Source organism: Lagopus leucura, unplaced genomic scaffold (assembly GCF_019238085.1).
Source record: "Lagopus leucura isolate 7727_CA_CO unplaced genomic scaffold, USGS_WTPT01 Super-Scaffold_100019, whole genome shotgun sequence".
NCBI lineage: Eukaryota > Metazoa > Chordata > Aves > Galliformes > Phasianidae > Lagopus > Lagopus leucura.
In genome coordinates this window covers 4745372-4769488 of record NW_024962273.1, presented here as the reverse complement: position 1 = coordinate 4769488, position 24117 = coordinate 4745372, and the positions used below count along the sequence as shown (strand labels likewise).

The 24117-nt window shown below is 34.1% G+C and overlaps 1 protein-coding gene across 1 annotated transcript in view; it reads right to left on the bottom strand.

Moving 5' to 3' along the window:
• The window catches only part of LRP1B (LDL receptor related protein 1B), a 590048-nt gene that overhangs the window by 86873 nt on the left and 479058 nt on the right, over positions 1-24117 (bottom strand). Inside the window, exons 45-61 of the mRNA XM_042877971.1 lie at positions 21034-21226; positions 20496-20621; positions 19373-19501; positions 18406-18525; positions 17312-17425; positions 16969-17118; positions 13851-13973; positions 12672-12791; positions 11902-12030; positions 10876-10998; positions 10113-10253; positions 8800-8987; positions 7883-8066; positions 5731-5816; positions 2034-2156; positions 1080-1261; positions 426-625 (exon numbers count right to left, since the gene is read on the bottom strand). Of these exons, the coding sequence (XP_042733905.1) occupies positions 426-625; positions 1080-1261; positions 2034-2156; positions 5731-5816; positions 7883-8066; positions 8800-8987; positions 10113-10253; positions 10876-10998; positions 11902-12030; positions 12672-12791; positions 13851-13973; positions 16969-17118; positions 17312-17425; positions 18406-18525; positions 19373-19501; positions 20496-20621; positions 21034-21226 (2431 nt within the window). The remainder of the gene's footprint in view (positions 1-425; positions 626-1079; positions 1262-2033; positions 2157-5730; positions 5817-7882; positions 8067-8799; positions 8988-10112; positions 10254-10875; positions 10999-11901; positions 12031-12671; positions 12792-13850; positions 13974-16968; positions 17119-17311; positions 17426-18405; positions 18526-19372; positions 19502-20495; positions 20622-21033; positions 21227-24117) is intronic.

The following is a 24117-nucleotide window of genomic DNA, read 5'->3' as shown; positions in this document are numbered from 1 at the left end:
CAGGTTTTCCCAGGCTGGAAAAAAAAAACCCTGCTTTTAGCCACAATGTAATACATGGAATCAGGAAATCTCCCTTCCACTTTCAACAGTCAAGTTTATAACTTGGTCAAGAACACATGTAACAAGTATACTTGAGTACAAAATCAGCAGAGCAGTCAATTTTGACGAGTCTGTTCTTAGAGTTTCTGATTCATTTGACTTTTTTTCTTTGAACATATTTGAAAGGTGGAATGCATGTTTAAAAATTATTTCTACTTGCAATAAGAAATTAATATGAAAAACAGCTTTTAACATGCTGGTAAGAAGGGAAATATATAAAAAAAAATGCAAAAAAACCCAAACATTTTACAGTGGTGCAGTCTAAGTAACAAAGCAACAATTTGAGAATTACCAAACTAACAAGAAACAGTTGCAGTCTGACCAACCTTTATGTCTATGAGATCCGTCCATGTCAGAAAATTCAATGTGATTTTCATCAGCCCAATACAGTCTATGATTGACATAGTCTATTGTAAGTGCCATAGGTCTAGATATTTGTGTTTCTATGACAACAGTTTGACTGGAGCCATCCATACCAACACGACCAATGTGAGGATACTCACAGCAATCAATCCAGTACAAGTATCTAAAAAAAGAAAAAAACCCAACAAAATACAACATTTGCTTGGTTTGGAGAAGGAAAAGTAACGGTACATAATTTAGTTTACTTCAAGAATATGTTGGTAATTATTCCATGATCTTTCCATTTTTTACATAGCTTTGGAGATTATTCCAAAACTACCTGTAACAAACATGCAGGATTTGAACAACAGTCCTCATGTTAGATGAGCTTGTAAGCAACTCACTATGAACTAATAACAAGTGTATTTAAATTCCTTAGGCTTGATAACTTGATGGACTGCTGAGATTGGGCTTTGTGAATCTTATATCCTACACAGACGTTGACACAATCAAACTTACCACAAATATTGTAATTTTTTTTTAAATAATAAAAAAATAAAAAGGCAAAAAAAAAAAAGCAAACCAAAACAACAACACATGACAAAACCTTGAATCACTGCTAAACAGTTGCTTCATACCCAGCTTGTGGATCTAAGGAGAGATCTCTAGGAAACTTCACTCTTTTGCTCACAAGGACAGTAGGGTATAAGCCATTCACTTTAGATACTTCAATAATTCTCTTTTCAGTATCAGACCAATACAGATTCTTTCCAATCCAATCGACAGCCAATGCATTCGGAACAGCTGTATTGTGGACTACCTAGAAAAGCAAAAATTACAAAAATCTACTGAGGTTAAATCCAGGCCAAATTTCTCAAATAGAAAACACAAACTTTCTCATGAAAATTAAATGCACTGATTATCAATATTTCCTCTCTGTATACTGTACCAGTGTGAACAAAACTCACAGGGTATGTTACCACTCATTTGTCCCTTGTTTAAGAAAAAGGTCAGATATAAGAGGGGAAGTGAAGAATTCCTTAATGCATAACACAAGTTAAAAAAAAAAAAAAGTATATATATATGCTTAATAGTGGATTTGTGAACTTATTCCAAGATAGAAGCAAATTAGGGAGGCACAGGTTTTTTTTTTTGTTTTTTTTTTTTTGTTTTTTTTTTTTTTGTTTTTTTCAGGATCATTCATAAAGACTGAGTTATTTTCATTGCCTCACTTCCTCTTCAGTGAGAAACCTAAACTGAAAATCAAGAAAAACTGTACACAAAGAAATAATAGATCAGTACATTTAACAAGCCTACCTATTTACACATCTTTATTTCTTTGGCTTGCTGTAAGCCCCACTGAAGTAAAAATTGAGTCAACTGTCAAGTCATACAGAACTTAGCTGATAAATGCAGTCCTCTTAGTTCCTACGCCTACGTCAGACAAGTTCCAAATGAAATTCAATTTTACTAGAACTTGCTAGATTAAAGGTATACTCATACCTTATTTCACAATGTAGGTCATCACCATGAATTTCCCTACATACTGAAAAATGTAATTCTAATATTGACAATTATGAATCAGCAGTTACCTTGATGTCACTTCCATTCAAACACATTCTGTTTATCCTACTTCCATTTGGTCTGCTGGAATCAATCCAGTAGATGAACTCTTCTCTATAGTCAAAGTCTATTGCAATCACATTGTTCAGTCCCTAAAAACAGGGATAAACAAAATAAAATCAAGTCCACTTATTCAAGCAAGTATGAATATAGAATATTTGATAACATTCAGAATGCAAATTATGCTGCATATAATAGTCATCAAAATGCTGTATTTTACTGCTATTTTTGAGTACCTCTCCTTAATGTACATTACTTCTAAACAATCAGAATAAGATAAAACTTATAACAGAAAAAAACGTGGTGACAAATAACTATTGCATCTCAGAAAAATCAGGTGCCTTGAAACTAAATGAAGATATGACATTTTCAATTTCTAAAAATAAAATGAATTTTTCAGTAAATACTTTTTTTTTTTTCATTACTACTTTTGGCATTACTTGGGCAAACTATGGGAAAAAAAAAACACCTCACAACCATTTCCATCTAATCTAAGCACTAGAATACTATTTCACTAAGGAATGGATGTAAAATATTCTTCTATACAGAAATGTCAGCTCTTTGGAAAATGAGAGGATATTCATTTTGTGACACTAAAATCAGAAATAGCATAACATTTACCATCTTTAGTAGTTACTTCTTATTATTAATAAAAATGAATTGGGAATTAGGAACTGTATTGACAAAAAGTGTGAATTTTAATTCCAGGATAAGAAGGTTTAAAGTTCTCAGATGCTAGACTATAAAACACACATATACGTATATTTGTAGTTTATAAAAAAAAAGTATAAAAGTTAGAGATTTGGCAGGCATTTGGATGTCTCTTGTGACTCCAGTTACCAAGCCAATACATCAAAGAGTGGTGATCGTAGTTGAGGTAATCCTATAGGCTGGAAAGAGTAGCTTGGTGGCTTTTCATCCCAAATAGCAGGTAAGAAACAGGTATTACTTTCAAATGATGACCCTCATTTCCTTATCTGAGAATAAAAAAGCCTTGCCTTATAATCTGCTTAGCATGCTGACTTGTAGTGTAATCACAGTTAATATTATACAAAGATGTTGTTATCAATGATGAAACAGCAACAGTAAAAAGCTTGCACTTTTTTAACCAGAAAATCATTTCATCAGTTCTGTTATCACCCCAATGACCTTCTATTCTCAGGCATATAGGCAACCTCCCTCGTTAATGAAATTCATAGCTGTAGAGGGAATGCTCCAGACTAGCTAACAACAAAGAACAATATTTAATTGCCTAGAAAGTGATATGTAGCTTATCTGCAAACCACGGTGTAATAAGTTAAATCTTTTGAGCAAAACACAGAGGTAAAAAAAGTGATCAGGCAACATAAAAGATCAGTAAATAAAGCCTGAAACAAACCAGTGTTGAAGGACTGTTCATTTTCAAATAATCACGTGTCTATGCATGCAGAGTTTTAGTACATAAAACTGGCTGCACTTCTGTCAGTTGTAATCGTGCTGCAAAACAATGGATCTCTCTTTTCCTACTAATGAAGCACACGCACCTACAGATAAAGCCTCACTCCAAGTTCTTAACAAAAAAGACCACAAATGAGTGAATACAAAAGTCTATCAAAAACCTATAACATTCTAGAAATCAAAGTCAATAGCTTCTGAAAAATAAGTTTTGTATCTTTTAAAATACTGTGTGCATTTCTGAAGTAACAAGCTGATAGATGAATTTGTCTGCCTTCAAGTCTATGGCTGCAAATACTTTCTTTTGGGTCAGCTTAGCTCCAATACTTTTCATAAAATCAACTGCAAGTAGAATTGTTTCTGTCTATTTGCAGAGTTCCCTGTCCTGACCACATCTTCTCTTCCTGCTCTGGATAGCTCTTTAAAGTCCTCCTTCCATTATTCTTTGTCTTTTTTTTTTTTTTTTTTTCTTTTCTTTTTTTTTTTTTTGTTAAGACTGATTTTAGAAGAAATGGTGAAATTTTTAGATGACATCAGCTGTCATCTGTTATGTGTAGCACACCATATTCTAGTCCAAAATTTGTAATCCCCTCAGTGCCCCAATGCAAAAACGAAAGAGGTAAATAGTATGTAAATTACTAATAACAGAGTCTGTCTACTTTGCCTATGGATTTTGATGACTACAAGTGAAGGAAATGGAAGGCAAAGAGTATATGTGAAATATAATCCAAACAGTTGACCTGTTCATGTACATTTGGATGAAAAAAAATGAGAGTAAAAGGCTGATGCATAACAACTCAGAGAAGACTGAACAAACTCCTCCTTTCAGCTCCTCTACTCTGAGTTTATATGAGCCATTGTTAGAATGACAAAGCAGAGATCAAATGCACAGAGAAGGGTGGTTTTGCTCCTTTGCCAGAGGAGCTCTGGTATTTGCCTTCATCTGGCAGATACCTAAGGGTTAGAGCTGATTCATCATACCAACACAGGGACAAAAAGACGTCCTCATGAGGAAGGCAGCTCACCTGTTATACTGGTATAGCTCCCTCTTCAGCTTTCAAATATATGTATTTTTCAAAAATGGCTTACATATGAGATCAAAGGTTTCAAAAGCTGAAGTATACATTAGACTAGTAAATTGATACGATACGGAAACCAGAGATTCTCTTCAATGGCTGGAGCTATGTTGCTTCTAATGCAGTGGAGAAGGAGTTCATTAAATTCAAGACTGATGAAGTGCTGAGCCAATCTGCCAGCACCAAACAAAGGAAATTGACTGTTGCTCCCCTCTTCTCACAAGCTGCTAGCAATAGATATACCAGCAAAAGAGGAGAGTCAGTGAGATGCAAATGAGAAGCCATCAGAAAGATTTCAGAAGAACAAACAGACAAAATGCTTGCTATGCTTAAATAAATTCAAATGATTAATGCAAGGTGATTAATTGTGCAATTACTGTTCTGAAAACCTCAACACCTCTCGTGACATTAAGATGCACTGCTTACTGACACAAGAAGTCATAAAGAGCCTAATGCTATTGACTGGCACAACTGATTTTCAAGTCTGCTTCAATTGTAATATTAATATTGAAGAAAATAGATGCTTTCCTTAAAACATACTTTTGAACTTGAATCTGTGGTAAGTAACTACACTTAGGTGAAGCATACAAGCAGAGCAGAAACTGCTAAATTGATAGCTCTGTACTTACTAGGCAACTGGGTAACTATTTTGGTAGATATTTTCAAATAGCAGGGTTTTTTTGCATAATAATTTAGAACAATTACACACACAAAAAACAGGTTTAGCCAAGGATACGTGTTCATGCATTGTAATACTGCAAATATTGGAATTGTGTTAATCTAAATCAAAAAGCAGATTTGGATTCTGACAGTAATTAGCCCAAACAATACACGGCCATATATGTGTGAATATACTTGGAAAAGAAAATATAAAAATTGTTCAAAATACATTGCAGTGGAAGAGGACCACAAATAACAATTTTCGATACAATCAGAATGACTGACAAAACAACTGCCTGAGCCTTAATCGTTGCCAACTCAAATAAGATAGTCAATTTATTTATTTATTTATTTATTCCAAACTGTAAAAGTATTGCAGTTGTTCTGTGTTGCATACAGTGCCAATTGGAGGATGATATCCCTCCCTGTCAGTCGCATACGTTAAATACGAATAAAAGTATGGAGTTAAACTTAGAGCATAGTACTATGATTATACCTGTTTCAACAAAGTGTAGTTGGATCCATCAGTGCTAATTTTTCTTATTTCATGATGATCAGCCAGAATTAAGAAAGGTTCCTCATCTAAACCCCGGGAGAAAGAATATATTAGACTAGCTTTTACGTTAATTTATGGAAAAATCAGGAATACAATGCTGAAATAGAGATGGTTTGAAAAATAAATGTTACATGCTCTGATCAATGTTATGGATGAAAGAAATATTTAAAACATTCAAATGTTCCAAGAAAGATCAATGATGCAGTATAAAAATGAACCAGGCAATCAATTAGTATATCTTTGAACATAATTTAATTTTTTTGCATTTGTAATATGGGAACCATACTATTTTATGCTAATTTAATGCCAGAGATTAAATTTGAAATAAATTTCATGCCACTTGTCTTCATCTGAACACTTTCAAATGATCACTAAGATGCTATTTTATTTTTCTGTTGCAAAGCAAACACGTTTTGAACATAGCTTTTTGAGACTTCAATACCCGAAACATTCTACACATAACTAAACAGAGCTATATGGACGTCATGTGGTTTTCCAATTCTGAACTCAAGCCAGATTTGTTTTTTTTTTGTTTAATCCCAGATTTCTAGTTTATTAAACAATATTCCTTCAGATACTCAATTACGCCATCACTCTGAAACATCTCTGAAACTGGCACGTGTAGTAATAAAAATTAAGGAAAAAAAAAGTCTGTCTTATTTTCTCTCTATTAACAGACTGATGTACCAAAAAATACTAATAGGAAGCGTATTTAAGACTCGCATCTACAACTTAGATATTATGATTGGGATGTTATGTGCTGTCCATCCTGCTCTGCTGTTGTTCAAAATACCTTATCCCACCTTACCCACATGCATAACTCCTAAGACATTCATCATTTCATAACAGAACTGAGGCATCACCATCAGCACAGACTGTTGGTGGGTTGTGGAGAAAGCCTGCCAAGGCTCTGCTGTTGTGAAGTCCTCAAGGCAACTTAAGCAAGAAATTACACATTCACATGTTGGCAGCTCCTCTCTACACAACCATCGTTGCCACAGCACAAAAAGTAAAAATGAAAATTATTACTTTTCAAGTCCACCATGTTACAACTCCAGTACACAACTAGCCCATTATGTGTTCTAGATCCCCCTCGTTTGAGCAATCTATAGCTTCTCACTGTATGAGTGGCTTGAGGTAAGAGTAAAGTGAAAATTTCATCCTCCATCTATATCTTATCCTGTGCTCTCTGATTACTCAGGGAAGCACCTGGACATTAACTAGAACTAAATGACCTTAGAAGTTCCCTTACAACCCTACCCTAAGAATTCGATAATTCTATGTTCCTATGAACACAAGGGGGGAAACAGATAATCCTGTTTCACACCATTTAGAAAGAAACTACATGGTTTTGTTAAAAAGTAAAGCAAAAATATGGACCAACTATCAAAATGAATTTTTTTTTTTTTGCAAAGCTGGAAGAAGTAGGACTCTGACAGAGTAGGAAACAGTCTGTACTATGAACAAAACCCAGCAGACTAATGGATTTTTGTATTTCTGTTAACATTTTGGTCTTTCTTTCACTGATCTAATGAATCCCACTGTCTGAAGTATACAAAAATATCAGGGGCATGGAGAGAGGTGTAATAAAATAAACACCATTATAAATATAATTTGAACTTTATTGCATATGCAAGTGAAGAATTCTATATGCTCCAGGAAAAATAGATTTTGGCTATTTCTGTTATACTTTCCTGTTTCTTTCTTTTTTGCCATGTACTCCTTAAACAAACTGGGAGCTTTCAAGTGCAGTTTAGTAATCTCAAGTAGATGACATAAAACATCAGAAGTCTTTTACATAAACATAATGCTATTAATAAGTTATTAAGAAGTAAAATTAAGTGATTTTTTAAAACTGTCCTGATAATTTTTCTAGTAAAAATAATAATTCAAACTATCAGAATCCATTGTAACAATTCACCAAAAAAGCTTTGAGTACAATACATACTCAAAATAAAACATTACTTTCCTACTATTCATTTAAGTCATGTACTTTGAAGTAACTGCTTATCTTGCACAAAAGATGAGCGAAACACATCTGGGAGATAAGGAATATCACAAATTACAACCATAGGTTAAAAAAAAGCAATACCTGAAAGGGATTTGCAGCCATTTAGGTTATCAGGCTGTATTTCATACCCATCAGTACACAAGCACTTGTACGTTCCATATGTATTGATGCATTGCTGGCTACAGGGAAATCCAGATGAACATTCGTCAATATCTGTACATGTTTTGCCATCATCCTTCAGCTGGAATCCAGGCCAGCATTTGCACTGAAAAAAATACCCAAACAAATGCATTCATTTTGAATTACTTACTGACTTTTTTTATTATCTCCTGAACATGTTAGCATCATAAAGTTCAAGTATCCTCAGTTTTTTAGGTAAAATTCTAATTGCCTTGCTATTCAGACTGTTAGCAGACAGATAAAAGTACATTTCCTCTCAGCTACTGGTGGTGTGATCATAAACATAATTCCCTCTCAAATAACCCTCCCGTTAGAATGATGAATTATTATTCTTCCTTTAAGAAAAAGGCATCTTCTCAAGAATACGAAAAGGATTTGTTCATATGAACAATGAACCCTATTTGGCATTCCTTATTTTCAATTGCACATGTGTTTATTTGGTGAGGTCTATATACAAATTTTAATAATTTTTGCCCAGCAAGGTTGTGAATGCTCCCTCTCTAGAAGCACCCAAGGCTAGGCTGGATGGGGCTGTGAGCAACCTGTGCTAGAGGGAAGCATCCCTGCCTATAAAAGGGGGTTGGAACTAGATGGTCTGAAAGGTCCTTACCAACCCAAACATTCTACGAATCTGTGAATATTTTGATGTGCTGATAACCTCTAAAAATCTGTTTAACAGATACAGTAATGTGAACAAGAACTCTGAAGGTAAGACACTTCATCACAAGGAGGTAACACAGAGTTTTATTACAACCGTGGAAGAGTTAAGAAATAGTGAAGACTTGATGTTATATTACACCATATTTATAAATACACACCTTGTATCCAACAGGAAGATCCTGACAATCCTGAGAGCAGCCACTAACTTTCTTGCTGAGGCACTCATTAATGTGGCAGCTTTTCTCATCAGAGCCATCGCTACAATCTTCTTTGTTATTACAAACATTACTCTGAGAAATACACTTGCCATTTTTGCACATGAAGGAAGAGCTGTTACATGACTGCTCTGGAAAAGAAAAAAGAGGACACAGCTTTGTGTAGTTGACTAGTATTTAGAATTAATTTTCTCATGGACCAGCTCTAATGTGAGCATGAAAGAGTAAAAACTGAATATTAGCTCCTTAAAGGTGGTGATATAAATTCTTTTTATTTTTTAAAGGTTTATTCCTCTGCTGGAAAATGTGTGAAATCTCCTATACAGTTGTTTTCTTTTAATTGAGAAACTCCTACTTGTCTTTGCACAAAATGTAATTCCTGTAAGATTTAGAAAGCATGGCTTCTTTCCCCCGTGAGTGCTGTGGTGTTTAGTAACAGGACTGAACATTCTAAAGCATCTCCTTTGCTGATGACATTATTATCTGTTTTTCCCCCGTTTGGAAAACTTAAAGCAACCCATCTTTGACAAATTTGGTCAAAATCAGTCAGTGTATTTATGAGGCTGACCATTTCTCTTAGATTACAAAGAGCAAGTTAAAGTGAGGTAATGAAAATTAGAATTCTAATACATGTGTTACGTATCACTTATTCCATGTAATACAAATCAGCGGTACAAAAAGTTACACTAACAACAGTGAACTTTTACTGTCACGTAGAACTAGATTTAATTAAAGTTGTCTGTACTTCTTTCAGAGAACTTCCATAATTAGATTTTAAAGTTAGATTCGGAAAAATTAAAGGGAGAACTAAAGCTGAAATACAAGATAACTTGAGGGAATTTCCCTCCCGTAACGGCTGACTTAGTTTAGAAAAAGATCAGATCGTTAAACAGGGAGCAGTGTTAGACACAGCTACAAATTCATGTATCACTGGCTGTACCGTACAAATCCCAAGGCTTTCACAGTTTGTGAAATTCATTTGCAGCTTTCGAGATCATTTGAAAACTCTTCTATATGTTCATAATTTTAAGATCTTCAGTAGAACTGGCAGGAGACTGGTAACAGAAACTCCTAACGTACTCCCTAAAGTTTGAAGTTTCAGCAATTATATGTGGTTTATCACAGGTAAGGCATATTACACCAGCAAAAACCTGTGTATTTAAGATATGCAGTTTCACATTTGCCTAACTACAATCCCAAACTGCTGTTTCCCAAGAAGAATGGTTAGACAGGTTCTAAAACAATTAAATACGGACCTGAACTTCTGCACCTTTTATTTATAGGTGCTTCATCAGAATGGTCTGGGCAGTCAAAATCCCCATCACATTGCCACTGGGAGTTTAACAAGCATCTTCCATCAGCACAAGTGAACTCTCCAGGATGACAGCGACGGTATCCTAGAAGTACAGTAATCAGCGATTTCATCCTTTGCTCAACACTTTTGACATAGAATGTTGTATATACAAAATAAATTAAGATTGTCTTTTGTTCTATTAATAAATACCAAGCAACATATGCTTAAACACAAGTGTTTTCCAAGAAAGAAAAAAATCAAATGTGTTATGCAGTGCAGTATAGTCCTGTAACAATTACCACCAATGCAAAGTGTAGTCATGCAGCACTCACATAAACCTAAATACATTTTCCTAAGTAAATTCCATAAGTAATGGAACTTTATCCTAATTATTAGGAAATAGTTTTCCAACAGCTGTTTTAGAAATTACTATACCCACCAAGTAGTTTCACAGAAATCTTACAACACACAAGCTTTCTCTTTGAAATGTGTATAATCATTTTAACCATTCTAAGCATGTATTTTTTTCTAGGACTTCGCCAAAAATGAAGAAATAGCTATAAAAATTGAATTTTGGAGTTGAAATTGTAACATCAAGTTGAACTTATATTAGTGCACAAAAGCACTTTCTTTTGCAATAGTGACTTTAAAGTAACAATCCTTCCAGAAGGCCCTATATTTAACAGTTCGGAACTTTTCTATTTTCTCTATTTTATTATACTTGCCACATTCCAGTGATTCATCTGATCCATCTCCACAGTCATCATCATGGTCACATACAAACTGTTTTGGAATGCAGATGTTGTTACGGCACGTGAAAGCATTCTCATCACAAGTGTTATTGGGAGCTGAAGAGAATACAGTACATAAAACATAGATGAAATTGGAAAGAATAAGGCAGACAAATTTTCTTACAGATGAATGACAACCGGTTAGCTTCAGCGTATTCAATGTAAATAACTTGCTTCTTATTCAAATCATTACACAAGTAAATGGCAGAATAATGTATGCATCTTAGTAGCAATGAATGAAGAAGATAGCTGGCCTCTCATATAATCCAACGCAAAAAAGTCTCAGAAGCTGATGCTGTCTACAACTTAAGGTCTGCCTCTGACAAACAAAGTTTGGCAAATACAGATTTCCTTCCTGCTCCTGAACAGAAGCTCTTTAAAAACCATAAACACACAAAATATAACTCAACCAAAAAGCAATATATCACAATATGGATTCAGTGACGACACATTTCAGTAATTTTAATCTATACTTTTTTCGTATACAGTTATAAAACAAAACCCCTAATTAAACTAGTACTGAACATTTGACAATAGAAATGCATCTCAGAAGACTGAAAGCAATAGTTTGTAGGGTGGGAGATTTGGCATCTGAACAATTAGGGAGAAGAAACTCGGGGTGATACTGTATCTCTGTTTATGATGTACAACTTCTCTCACATGCAGCAGCATTTTCTTCAGGAAATGGACTGTAGTCAACGATCTGCTAATTTTAGTAAACACACTGTATAATATGCATGACGTGACAACTTTCAGCTTGTGTACATCAGTATATATTAACAAAATCTGAAGATATCAGGCTGCTTAAAACATTTAAGGATCCTGCTATGTATGCTCCCTGTGGTTGTACTAACAATTGACAATACAGAAGTATGACTATAGAAATAAACAACATCTCGATACTGTAAAGGCAAAAGTGCCAAGCAAAGAAATACCACACATCTTATCATGCAAACATACCACAGCCTGCTGTAGAGAGTTCATCACTTCCATTTGGACAGTCTCTTTCACCATCGCAAAGCCAGTGCTGAGGAACACAGGCATGGGAGCCCAGGCAACTGAATGTCCCCGCTGCACACGTCACTGAACCTGAAAAAATGAGTCGTTGCTAAGAAAATTGTTCTTGGTGTAGTATGGCAAATATATATATGCTAGCTTATATTTTACACTAAAATGTTGGCAATCTGTTACATCTCACACTTACTCATTCTCTGAATTTACTGTAAGGAAATTTAATTTAATGTCATTTATTGTCACTCTCTAACAGAATAACTTTACGAACCAGTTCTGGGCTTTATGTTGGAACTGTGTGAATAAAGGAGCTACACTCATAAGCCACACAAACCTAACATAACTACACTCTACAGCAATAAGTTAAAGATATTCAGAACTTGCATACATCAGCCCCATATACCTAGAACAGAATCTATAAGAATACATATCATGTGTTGTAGTAGTGGGAGAAAGAAAATCTCCAATAATTCCAAATCAAGTAACTCAACATACTGCTTGACTACATATTTGTCTTTTTTTTTTTTAAACAGGATTTTTTCTAAAAATATTGTATCCTAGCATTCATTTCTACTCTTTTGAATTGCTCAATCCATCATTTAATCTTAGTGAAATATACTTGCTATACTTGCTCTCTTCCTGCTACCTTCATGGATCCACTTGGGCTCTTTTTGTATGGATGGTCTCACACAACACAGAGCTAAAATTATTCTACTTACCACAAATAGCATCACTCTCATCTAAACCATTTCCACAGTCATCCTCACCATCACAAGTCCATTGCTTAGAGATGCACTTGTCTGCAGAACAAGCAAACTGATTCCACGAGCAGGATGAATCTAGGAATGACACCAACCACTTTGTTTTTTAGGTTCAAAACAGCCCTGTGCTCCCTGCAGTTTATCCAAAGAAACCCTCAGCATAGAAATCACCACATTAGTGCTTTCTGTCTGCCCAATTGTAGCATATTAGTATAAGTTGAAAATAATGTCAAATGTCAGTGCTTCCAAATCAGATGGTGGAAATACTCTAAATAAATACTATTACAGTGATCTTTCCGTAAATGGCTGAAGACTCTTTAAGGACAATAGACAAAATTTATATTGTTTTAATTAGTGACAACAGATTTAAGTATTAGCAATAAAAAGAATTTTCACTCATTTAATCTGATTAAAAAATGGAATATTTAACAACTACCTCAACAAAATGGGTAAGAATTGTCAGTAGGGGAAAAAGATTGACTAAAATTCCTCCTTTATCTCTGAAAAAAATTCATTTGTTTGTTCAACTACAACTGAACTATGGAAATTGTCTGTTCTATTAATCCATACAAATATAAAGGCCAGCTTTCACTGTAAACAAAATCAACCTGTACTGCTCCTCAGTTAAGCAGAATTTAGGAACCATAATAGATCTGAGATGGAATGAACCCTTCAAATTTTCAACAATTTATTGCTGTATTTTATTCCCAACAATTTTGTTTGTTACTCTACATAGCTATACCTATATGGCCTCTGATGCAAGAAATGTCTACTTTTATGCCATAAAGGTCTATTTTGTTTACTTTCTGCTACAGATAGAAAATGTTAACATGAACTGATTGTATCTATAAAAATGTTCTAGTGAGGAATTATAAAGAATCGGTGCAGCTGTCAGATCTTAAAGAAACAGAAAAGCCTGTATGAAAATGTCTCTTCAGGAGAAAAAAGAAAATATCAATGGTGCTTTCATTCCACTGTAAGATAGGGAATAAAATACTGAAAGAAAAGATTTCTATTTGAAAATTTTGCATGAGAGACCTTTCCCGCTTTACATTCAATCTTTAAGATACATTCACACACGTTCTGTTTTGAAAACGTGTCAGTGACAACAGAACTAAAATCAGATTAAGTGCTCACCACAGTGCAATTCATCCAATCCATCCTCGCAGTCTTTCTGCCCATCACAAAGCCAGGTGTTCAGAATACATCTTCCACTAGGACAACCAAAATAATTTTCTTCACATGTGGGTTTGTTTTGAACTGTGATAAAATAAAGAATGTAATGTAAAATGGTCTCTACTAATATGATTAGGAGCCTAATACATTTCTGCTAAATTTTTGCATACTGATGGATAACAAAGTGATTATGTTTAAAAACATTAAAAAAATATATTACTTATATTATTTAACTGTGTTTATACAAATTAGAAAATAGTGGTAACTAAGTGCAGGAAGCTGAAATACTTCATTTATTTACACAGAAACAACATCAATTAAAAGGACCTATAGTGGAAAAGGTAGTTCAGTTTACAATTTTTTATGTATGGTAAATCAAAACTGCTTGTCATTTTACACCAGCTGAAGAAATTGCCCTTTTGATCTATCCTTCAGTATCAACATGATAACCTAATTAGGGCAGTATTTTTGTCACACTTATTGAGATAAGCAATAAATCTGATGCATGCAGTGACTGTCACCACCAAATTTTATCAGTGACACAGGAGCAGGAGATTTAGATTCTGTCATGAATGCAGAAGTCATTCTTCCACGCTTTATTTCTTTGTATAGGGTCAAAGTTCTCAAGATTTACTCTACAGACATGAGGAAAGACAATGTGATAATATAAACAGTTTCAAGACATAAGAAGAAATCTTAGTCTAATGAGTGGCAAAGATTATTTTCAGAATTTCAAGGAAGCTTTTGGCCTGTGAAAACCCAAGCAATATCTCCTCATTCTGAGCACTGAAGATCACTAAAACTCTGCTAAGGTTTCTATTAGTTCTTTCACGTAACAGGGCTATTTATACTGTTCTTTGCTTAGTGTTTTTTCCCCTCTATTTTCTCTTAAGAAAAGAATAATAGTAAAGTTACGATATTTATGTGTTATTCAACTACATGAGTATTGAAAAAGCACAAAAGAAGAAATAAGATGTCTACAATGGCTCGGTAGAGATTAAAGATTGGCTAAGTACAACCACTCCCATATGAATATTTTTCCTTACTTTTCTCTGAGAATAGCAGTGAACAAAGTTAAGACTGTCAATGGGAATTATCACATTCATAACAGAAACAACACTCAGAAACTTAATGTGCCAGAGGCAGGCAGTTTTGAATGAGATAGCAAAGGAAATCATAAGCGGGTTGAACTGGAATGGTATTGCTTTCAAATAAAGGGATGATCCAGGCAATTAGTCACACATTAACATGATGGAACATTTTGGAATACATTTGGAAAGATAGAATAAAGTAACACAAATAAATGGACAATGGAATAAAATGCAACATTAGTTTACTTATGCAACATTAGTTTACTGAAGCTATATCATAGTAGCCTGAAAATCTTCTTTGGGATGGTAAAAACCCTACAAACAAAGGAAATAAAGCAATTCTAAGCTATTTTGAGCTCAAACACAGCTAATTCTAAAGAATTATTAGATAATCTGAAAAAAACGGAGTTTGGAGAGAAAACTATAATTTAACACGCATCTGCCTACAGCAAGGACAAAAGTTCTTAATAACTAGTTTAATTGATGTTTGTGCTAAAGTTCCAAGTTATTTTCTGGATCTTTGTAATTTTTTCATCAATAAATTTGGCACAAAGTAAATGAGAATTCTAATAGAAGGTCTTGATGACACAATGGATAATTACACAGACAAACAGAATACTAAACAGGAATAATCAGAAGATGTTAATTACTGGGCTAGCAACAATTAGGTAGCACTCAATAGTGTAAAATTCAAAGTTTTATTTTTACTAACAATTCTCAGAAAAAAAGAGATACTGGCCACGTAAGATAGATATAATCACATGGGAGTCAATGACTAGAACAAATGGAAATGCAATTTCCAAGTGTGTATTCACTGACACAAAGAATAGTTCTCATCTACTGTACTGGATACTGGCTTGGTATGGTCTAGGGAAATGTCAAACCAGAAGACTAAAACAGCATGAGCAGATACACTATTTTCAAAGGAAGATTTCTAAAATGCCTTGGCTCACTTGTTCCCATTGCATGTAAAGATTTAGGATACAGTTACTCAAACATAACAAGATCTTTATCAGTATATTTATATATTTATTAGTATATTTATTCCTGTAAAAAAAAAAATGAAAAGACGCTACGTCTTTCTCAACGTTACTACATAGGTGCAGAGGATAAACCAATTTCAACACTGAATAGTTTGTTATCTTCTGAGGTTCACTAACACTACAGTCATTCTGATAAAAACTGCTTAACAAAATACCAGTGAAATAAGAACTGTCCTTCAAATTTTTATTACGTGTACATAGAGCGTGAAAAAGTATGTTTCTAATACGTGAACTTTCTGACTTATCATGAAAAATTCAGATGAAAATTTGGAATAATGAAACTCTTTAAACTGTAAAATACATTTGCTTCTTCCTTCTTACAAGCTGTAGATTTATTTCTACATAAAACAAGCCAAGTTCCAGCAGTAAATACATCTTCATTTTCTAGAAGACTAGCACCTCAGGGACTAGGACTTAAGTGTACCATAATCTTTTTCTACTGATTCAAAAGCGGAACAAATGCAAAAGCAACAGTGCTGGATTCTACCCTGGCAGTCTACACCTCAACAAAACAAATGACAAAGTGTAAAAAAATAAATAAATATATGTGCATATATCAGAGAGGAAAGAAATACCATCTACTGAAACAGCTCCTTGATTTGATGTTGGAGCTTGATGTTTTGTGACTAATGTTCTAATCAAATGCAAATGAATAATGGCAGACCTAACTTGGATGAAACATGAAGTTAGGCATTACACTTGTCTTCAGAGAAATGCATTAATTGGTAAAAATTTGCATCATCTAATGAAACAGGCTAGTAAAAAAGCTTCGCTAATATTATAATTATATCTATATTAAATATTATGAATTGACCAAATAAATACTTTTTACCTTAAAAAAAACAAACAAACAAATTCATATCCAACAAAAAGAACCAAGAAACATGGGAAAATATTTTTCCAGAAACATAATTTAAAACGTTCAGATTTCTTTTTGACAGTTACCTGGGCATTTTAGTTCATCTGTGTAATCTCCACAGTCATTAGATCCATCACATATCCATTCCGGCAGTATACAAAGTGAAGTGGAATTACAGCTAATAAATCCAGCAGATTTAATTCCAAGTTTATAGAAGTAAGCACAGTTTGTATTATCTGGAAGGAGACAACAAATCACACCTAATACAGATTCAAAGTTTTATTGCTTGGTTTTCACATTTATCTTGAATTTGCACAGACAACGCAACTGTAGTTACCCAACAAATAAAGACTATGAATGATCTGCTATAGAACAAGGAATAATCATGAAACAGATTCTAAGATGAAGCACAGACAAATACAAACTTACTACAATTCTTTTCATCTGAAGCATCTGCACAATCAATGATCTGGTTGCACTGTGCTGATTTTCCAATGCAAGTCCCGTCTGCACAACGGAATTCTGTTGAAGCACATGCTGAATCTATAGTGTATGGAATAAAAAAGAAAGATACAAATTAATATAATAAACAGTTCAGATGCATATTATAATTATTAATTTATTATTATTTTCTACCTTTTAGAATGGTGCATTCAGAACCTGCTGTTCTTTCAAAAGACTTAATATGGTTGAAATAATATATTTCTAATTTTTAAATTTCTTTATTGAGCTTCGATAGATAGTTGTCCTTAGACAACTCAATTCAACTTGAGATAATCATTATGAAAGGAGGAAACAAGCCCTTGCAGGAAAATCTATGAATCTCCAAAATTTTTCATTTAACACCACATGGGGGTTCTTCCTAGTATACTTTTCACTCTACCTATAATCAGATGCTTTCAGATGTTTTAAATCCATGTAGTACTTGCAGAAAAGTAGCTGCATATGGTTTATCCGTGTATGGTGGCATAATTGCTCCTCCAATCTTTCTGGATTGTAACTAAGGATTTGCACTGTCTGCTAGCTAGTTTTCATTCATTGGCAGAAGCACAATATAAATATTCATGTTTTAAAATGCAAAAGCAATATCGATATAAAAGAGAAAACAATGCTGATACATTTTATAAAGGACATAGAAATTGCAATGCATCTGAGAAGAAAAGAAAGAAAACACTGTCTACTTCAAAAAAGAAACAGCAGCAGATGCAGAGAAGAAACAGCGTAACTTCCATCCTTTCCATCCATGGCAAAGATACTGCCTCACATATCGCTTCATGGAAGAAGCGGTAACACTATATTTGGAGTTTTCCACAGAAATAAAACCAAACTCAGTGTTGATATCAGCCCCAACACGTGATCTCAAAGATAAGGAGAATGCAGCTGCTCTTGTTTTCGAATTATGAAAAAAATTCCCCTCTTGTAATGCCAATAAAAATATCTGCATTTTCTAACTACTTCTCTTCACAAAATATATATTCACAGAGCAATAGTCTGAAATCACCTTAGTAGTAACCACCGTTTACCTTTACAATCCAATTCATCAGAGTTGTCACCACAGTCATTCATACCATCGCATACTTTGTTACGCGAAATACAGCGTCGATTAGAACATGGTTTGAAACCCTTTCGACAGCCTCTATTTTCTGGAAAACAAGAACATAATTTAATTTTGGCATTTGATGTACCAATATCCTTACACTAAAATCAGAGGCGCAGAAAAGCATTTGAAACAGATTTTCTTTGGCATGCTTTCGTCATGCAGGTGAACACACAGCATTAGCAATTGAGACAAAACAGAACGAAATACGTCATGTTTACCCTAAAACCATACTTAGCAATAAGATGGAGTGCAAAGTAACCTAAATCTATAAAAATACAGTCTGATTGATAGTGCATTTTTTTTTTTCCCCCAGTACTGAAGAAAAAGGGCATCTTAGTAAACCTAAAACTGACTGCTATGCTGGAATGACAAGAAACAGTGTTTTCAGATTCTACATCAGATACAACTTTCTTTCTAATTTGTTTCCATTTGACTTCCTATCCGTTCGTTCAACCTACTCTCCTCCCCAAAGTACTGTATGAAACTATAATAATATAGAAAATGTTTCCTTTATCTGGTATTAACTTTAGCTATTCAAATAACACAGGAGTTAGAGGAGACATTTCATAAGATTCTGAAAGAGGCATGTATAAACATTATATCAAAACTACTCATTAAGTCATTAAAAGTCATTCCTATGGGAAACAGAAGAGATCAAAGCTATGATATGGATATCAGAACAATGAGAAGTCCAAGAGCTACAGGCACACAACTGATTTTCTCCATATAATAGTTATTTTTATTTTTTTAAAATGTATTAAATTAAATGAGTGCTTTAGTATTTTCTTCTTCTTGTTCACTTCAGTGACCAGTTGGTATGTGCTAGAAGTCACAGAGAAATCAATAAAAGGGTGCATAACCTTGAAGTTAAAATGCCTGGAAATACTCACCACAGTAAAACAGTTTCTCATCAGACTTGTCCTTACAATGAGCAATGCCATCACAAGTTAGTTGGTAATCAATGCATTCACCATTTCCACATTCAAACTCAGAATAAGTGTTGCAAGTAGAATTTTTAGCTAAAAATAACATATTACAACACATCATTTTTTTTTTTTTAGTATCTTTTACACTTAGAGAAAATAAGCTCAATACTGGTTCCTATTTTAATATCTCTTTCCAAAGATCTGTGTACAAAAAAAAGCCAAACCTACAGCATCAAAACTTGAAAGCTCCCCCACACTAGTGACCTGCAGGGCTGATTTGTACTTTTGTTGATAAGGACTGATATTTAAATAAAAAAAATTCAGAAATATTGGGATAAACTCCAGTACAAAGTGGGAAAGACTGTAAAAGACAAACATAGCCAAAGATCCACGAATTTATGGGAACATGTGCTGAAGCAAGTTAACAATACTGAAGAGATTATGACTTTGTTACCATTGCCCTCAAGTCAAGAAGAATAATGAGGAAATGAAATCTATTTATGGTGCTCTTTTCCTCGTTTCCATTACAATATTTCTATTCAATTTCAGGAGGAAAAGACGTCCTCTATGCAAAAAATTTTAAGCCAACATAACTAGAAAACAATTCTCTATTTGATTCAAACATGAAGTATGAAAGTGCTGCAAATGTGGATTCTGAACAAGGTGAAATCTGATCCTCTTTATGATTTATAGAGTCCTCAAAATGGCAGTCATGTTTATCAGAGCACTGTTTTCCTTTTTTTTTTTTTTTTTCCCCTATCATCATTGTGAGAACTAAAAATCGTCAGTTAGATTTGCAGTTTATCTAGTTCAGCACAAGGAACATTAAATAGAACACAAATATCCAAACTGGAATTGAAGAAATTAATAAATATTAATGCTCTTTAACCCCACAAAAGTCTTATCAGATGTAAAATAGTTTAAAGCCTGCTACATGCAAAGCTTTGGCAACATTTGTAAAAAAAACAACATCTAGAGCAATATAAGAGTATATAGAAATAAAATTCATGACTTGGGCCAACTGAATTTGCAATAGTCAACTGCACCACACCACAGAAAAAGCACTGCATCAGCCAGTATTACTTACTCACACATCTGTTATCATCTATCAGTATTCTATCCCCTCTACATGAACAATTCACTCGTCCATCAGGAGTCAGAAGACATAAATCGTGACAACCTCCATTCATTTGTGCACAAGGAGATAATTCACCTGAAGAATAAACAATCAAAGATTGACTGTTTTATTAAACTTGCTTCAGTGGCAAATCTATTAGAGACAGCAAAGATAGTTGTATTTCAGATTTATGGGCAATTGGTTCAAGTTTTATCAGTCAAATGAAAATATCAGCATGACTCATAGGGTTGCATATTGAAGATAAACAAATGGAGTTCCCTCAAATACAATCACTAAACCTCCCCACACAGCATTCAAAACTGCAGATATTTGACAAGAAATGATTTAGCTGCTATCACACTGGAAAAAATGAACATAACAGACAAATTTCATTCAATACTATTTATCCCATCTTTTGTTAGCATCTTCTAGAACAAAAGAAATTATGAAAGACAGTAAAATATTTTAAGTTAGTTGAATTGTCTAAAATCCTTGAAATAGAACTTACAACTGTTAGTGTCGTTGGCAACAGCAATAATGCCCATTGGCTGATGAGGGATATCAGAACGAAGAACTTTTGTATCTCCTCCTGTGTATTTACTGGAACGCAGAATAGCTCTTCTCACTCCATCAGACCAAAAAATATAATCATCATATACAGCCAGGCTGAGAAATGTACCCGGTCCAGATTTGACAATTACCTAGAACACATAAGTACAGAGAAGAAACATGAGCAGGGTTGTTGACTCTGAAAAAGAAATCATCATACTACCAGCTATGACTCACATTGCTTTGGTTTTAGACAAAATACTTATTCTTGTACACTTACAGCACCTGAAAAAATGCCACAACAATACATAAAAGTTCATCCTTTGGTTTGTTGACAAGACATCTTAAAGTCCATAGGATTCAGTGTCAGTCAAATTTCACTGTAAGTTATGCTGTCATTGATGTTGCTAAATTTTGTACAGCCTGCACACATTAATTTTCCAAGCAGTATCTACAGATTTGGACAAAGATGCCCACAGATACAGGAGCAGAACCATGATCCTTACGCTGTGACCCTACTGCAATCCTGCTGGGGCTGCCCTAGCTAGCTGTCCTGGAGACGTAGATAATACAAATGGATCTATCCACTACTCCCTGATTTCTTTTTCTATTTGCTCATTGCTTGTCTGCAACAAAAATAGTAATAGAAGCCAATACAGTCACCTTGCTGATTTATAGACTTATTCATATTAACCTTATAGGATTTGGATCAAGATGTAAGACTGCTACATTTTTCAGGAAACACGCACACAAATACATCACATAGAGAAGAAACCCAATGCAGAATTAGTGGATACTATTAAACTGTAAGAAAAATCACGTTTTCAAATCATAAAAACTCCAAAATAAACAACTAATAACAAATTTCATAGAAACTGGTAGCAGCAAATCATCCAAAGCAGTGCTCCCACTTAGGAGAATACAGGCAAAAAAACTGTTCACCTATCTCATCCAGAAGAACATTATCAACAGAAGTGTTACACCCAGTTAATCTGCAATCATGCAGCTGCAGTATATGCTGCCTGTTGTTCAACTTAGAGTGCATGAACTGTTCTGGAATGGGGGAGCTGTTATGTATGCTACATGGGAGGGAAAAAAGCACACAGTTCTGTAGGAATCAGAACTTGTATGACATGGAATACCATACATGGAATAGCTTCCTAACATGCCCAGATGATACATAGGTAAAGAGAACTGGAAGGTACAAACAACTAAATTCAACCAAGCATTCAGAAGATGACTATCTCTCTACTCATAGTTCACAGCATAGTCTATATTTCTGCAACAGGAGGTTTCACCTAGTTCCACAACGTTGGTTTTTATTACTGTTTGGATTCTTACTGCAGCAGACAACAACAACGTAAAATAAAAAGATTTCTTCCCCTTAAATCATTTATATGCTCTACTAAAAATAATCATGACATTAGTTGTTGATATCAAATGTCACAATTATCTGGAAAGTTGTCTTTTTTTATTATCATTGTACTATGTTTAAAGCAAGGATTTTTATTTTTATTTTTTTTAATTTTTGTATCTTTCAGTAACATCATCAGAACACCTGAATAGCAGTTACAGCAACTGGGAAAAAAGGTTAATCTAAAACACCACATTTTCCAACAAGATTAAGATTGTTTTGCCATAGAACTGTTCAAGTAAGATGTAACAACATCAGAAGAGCTCCCTTTTCAGGAATTAATTGGTTGCTTCTCTGCATTGGAAACTAACATGCTTAAGACACCGAAAATCAAATGCAATTCTACATTTGCAGTTTGGTTGAATGACATATGTAAGCAGCTATTTATTAACAGGCCTGCTCCTTTCAGCACCATTCAAATGGAAGGTAATTATCTCCATAAATTATGACTTTCAACCATGTTCTTTGCAACGACATTTGTATTAATTACACACTACTAATTTTCAACATGTGAACGACAATGAGAACCCTCCTCTAGTGTCAAATTTAAACCAATTTCTTTGAATTTTACGTGGGCCTGCAGGATTAGAAAAAAGTTATTCTAAATGTCCTTACAGATTACCACTGTCTTTTCATGAATTCCTTTCTTTCATTTAATTCCATTAGGCTATCCACACTTCATACCAAGATATCTCAGCAAATTAACAGTGTTGCATCTCTATCACCCAGGTAGGTAGCTTCCTTGGGTTAGAAGACTTCATTGTCACTGGTTAGGGGATCACTTTAAGTTCCAACCCAGGATTACTGTACACAGCTGTCCAAATAAGACTCAACAACAACAATGCAGTGAATCCCCTGGCAAAACAGTTTAGTAAGACTAAGAGTTAGTGTATATTTTCCTCTTTGAGTTGTTTCTGGTCCTCATCTAACACATGCTATCAGGAAAAATGGACATCCGCAAATTCAAGAAACAGGATCTTTCTGATCAGATTTGCAACAGAAAAGCATCAAGAACAAAACATTCCAACTTCAGATAATGTATTTATACTGCTGAGAAGAGAGCATTTAAAAAAAAAAATCTCAATTCTCTGCAGTTAAGTCAGAAGTTGAACACCAACTTTGGTACTATTTTTTAATTCATCACTTAAATACAGAGTTCTGGCAGGGAAAAAAAAAACAACCCTGTCTTCTAGTAACTGAAAGCTATGATTATATATATAGGAATATAATTAGTGGAGAAACCACTAAATTGTATCAACTAACAATCACATCTTTAGACCCACAAAGCATAACTGAGAAAAAAAAAAACACTGTAACTTAGATGTTAGAAGATGAACAAACCTTTGTTTACAAATCACTAATTATATTTGTAGGCTGTAATAAGTTCCAGGCACACAATATTGGAAGAGAAAATAAAACCTAAAGGCAAATGTCGCTATCATATAAATTGCAAACTTAAACTTTGTATTCATATAAAAGATGTTATACTTCCAAAGTTGCCTAAACACAGCTGGGCCACAATGTTAAATCTAACTGAAAGCAGGATCAAAAATTGATGAAAGAAGAAAATATGGAAAAAACAACAAATACCTGCCACAATGATGCTACGGAAGAACATGAAATGTTAAA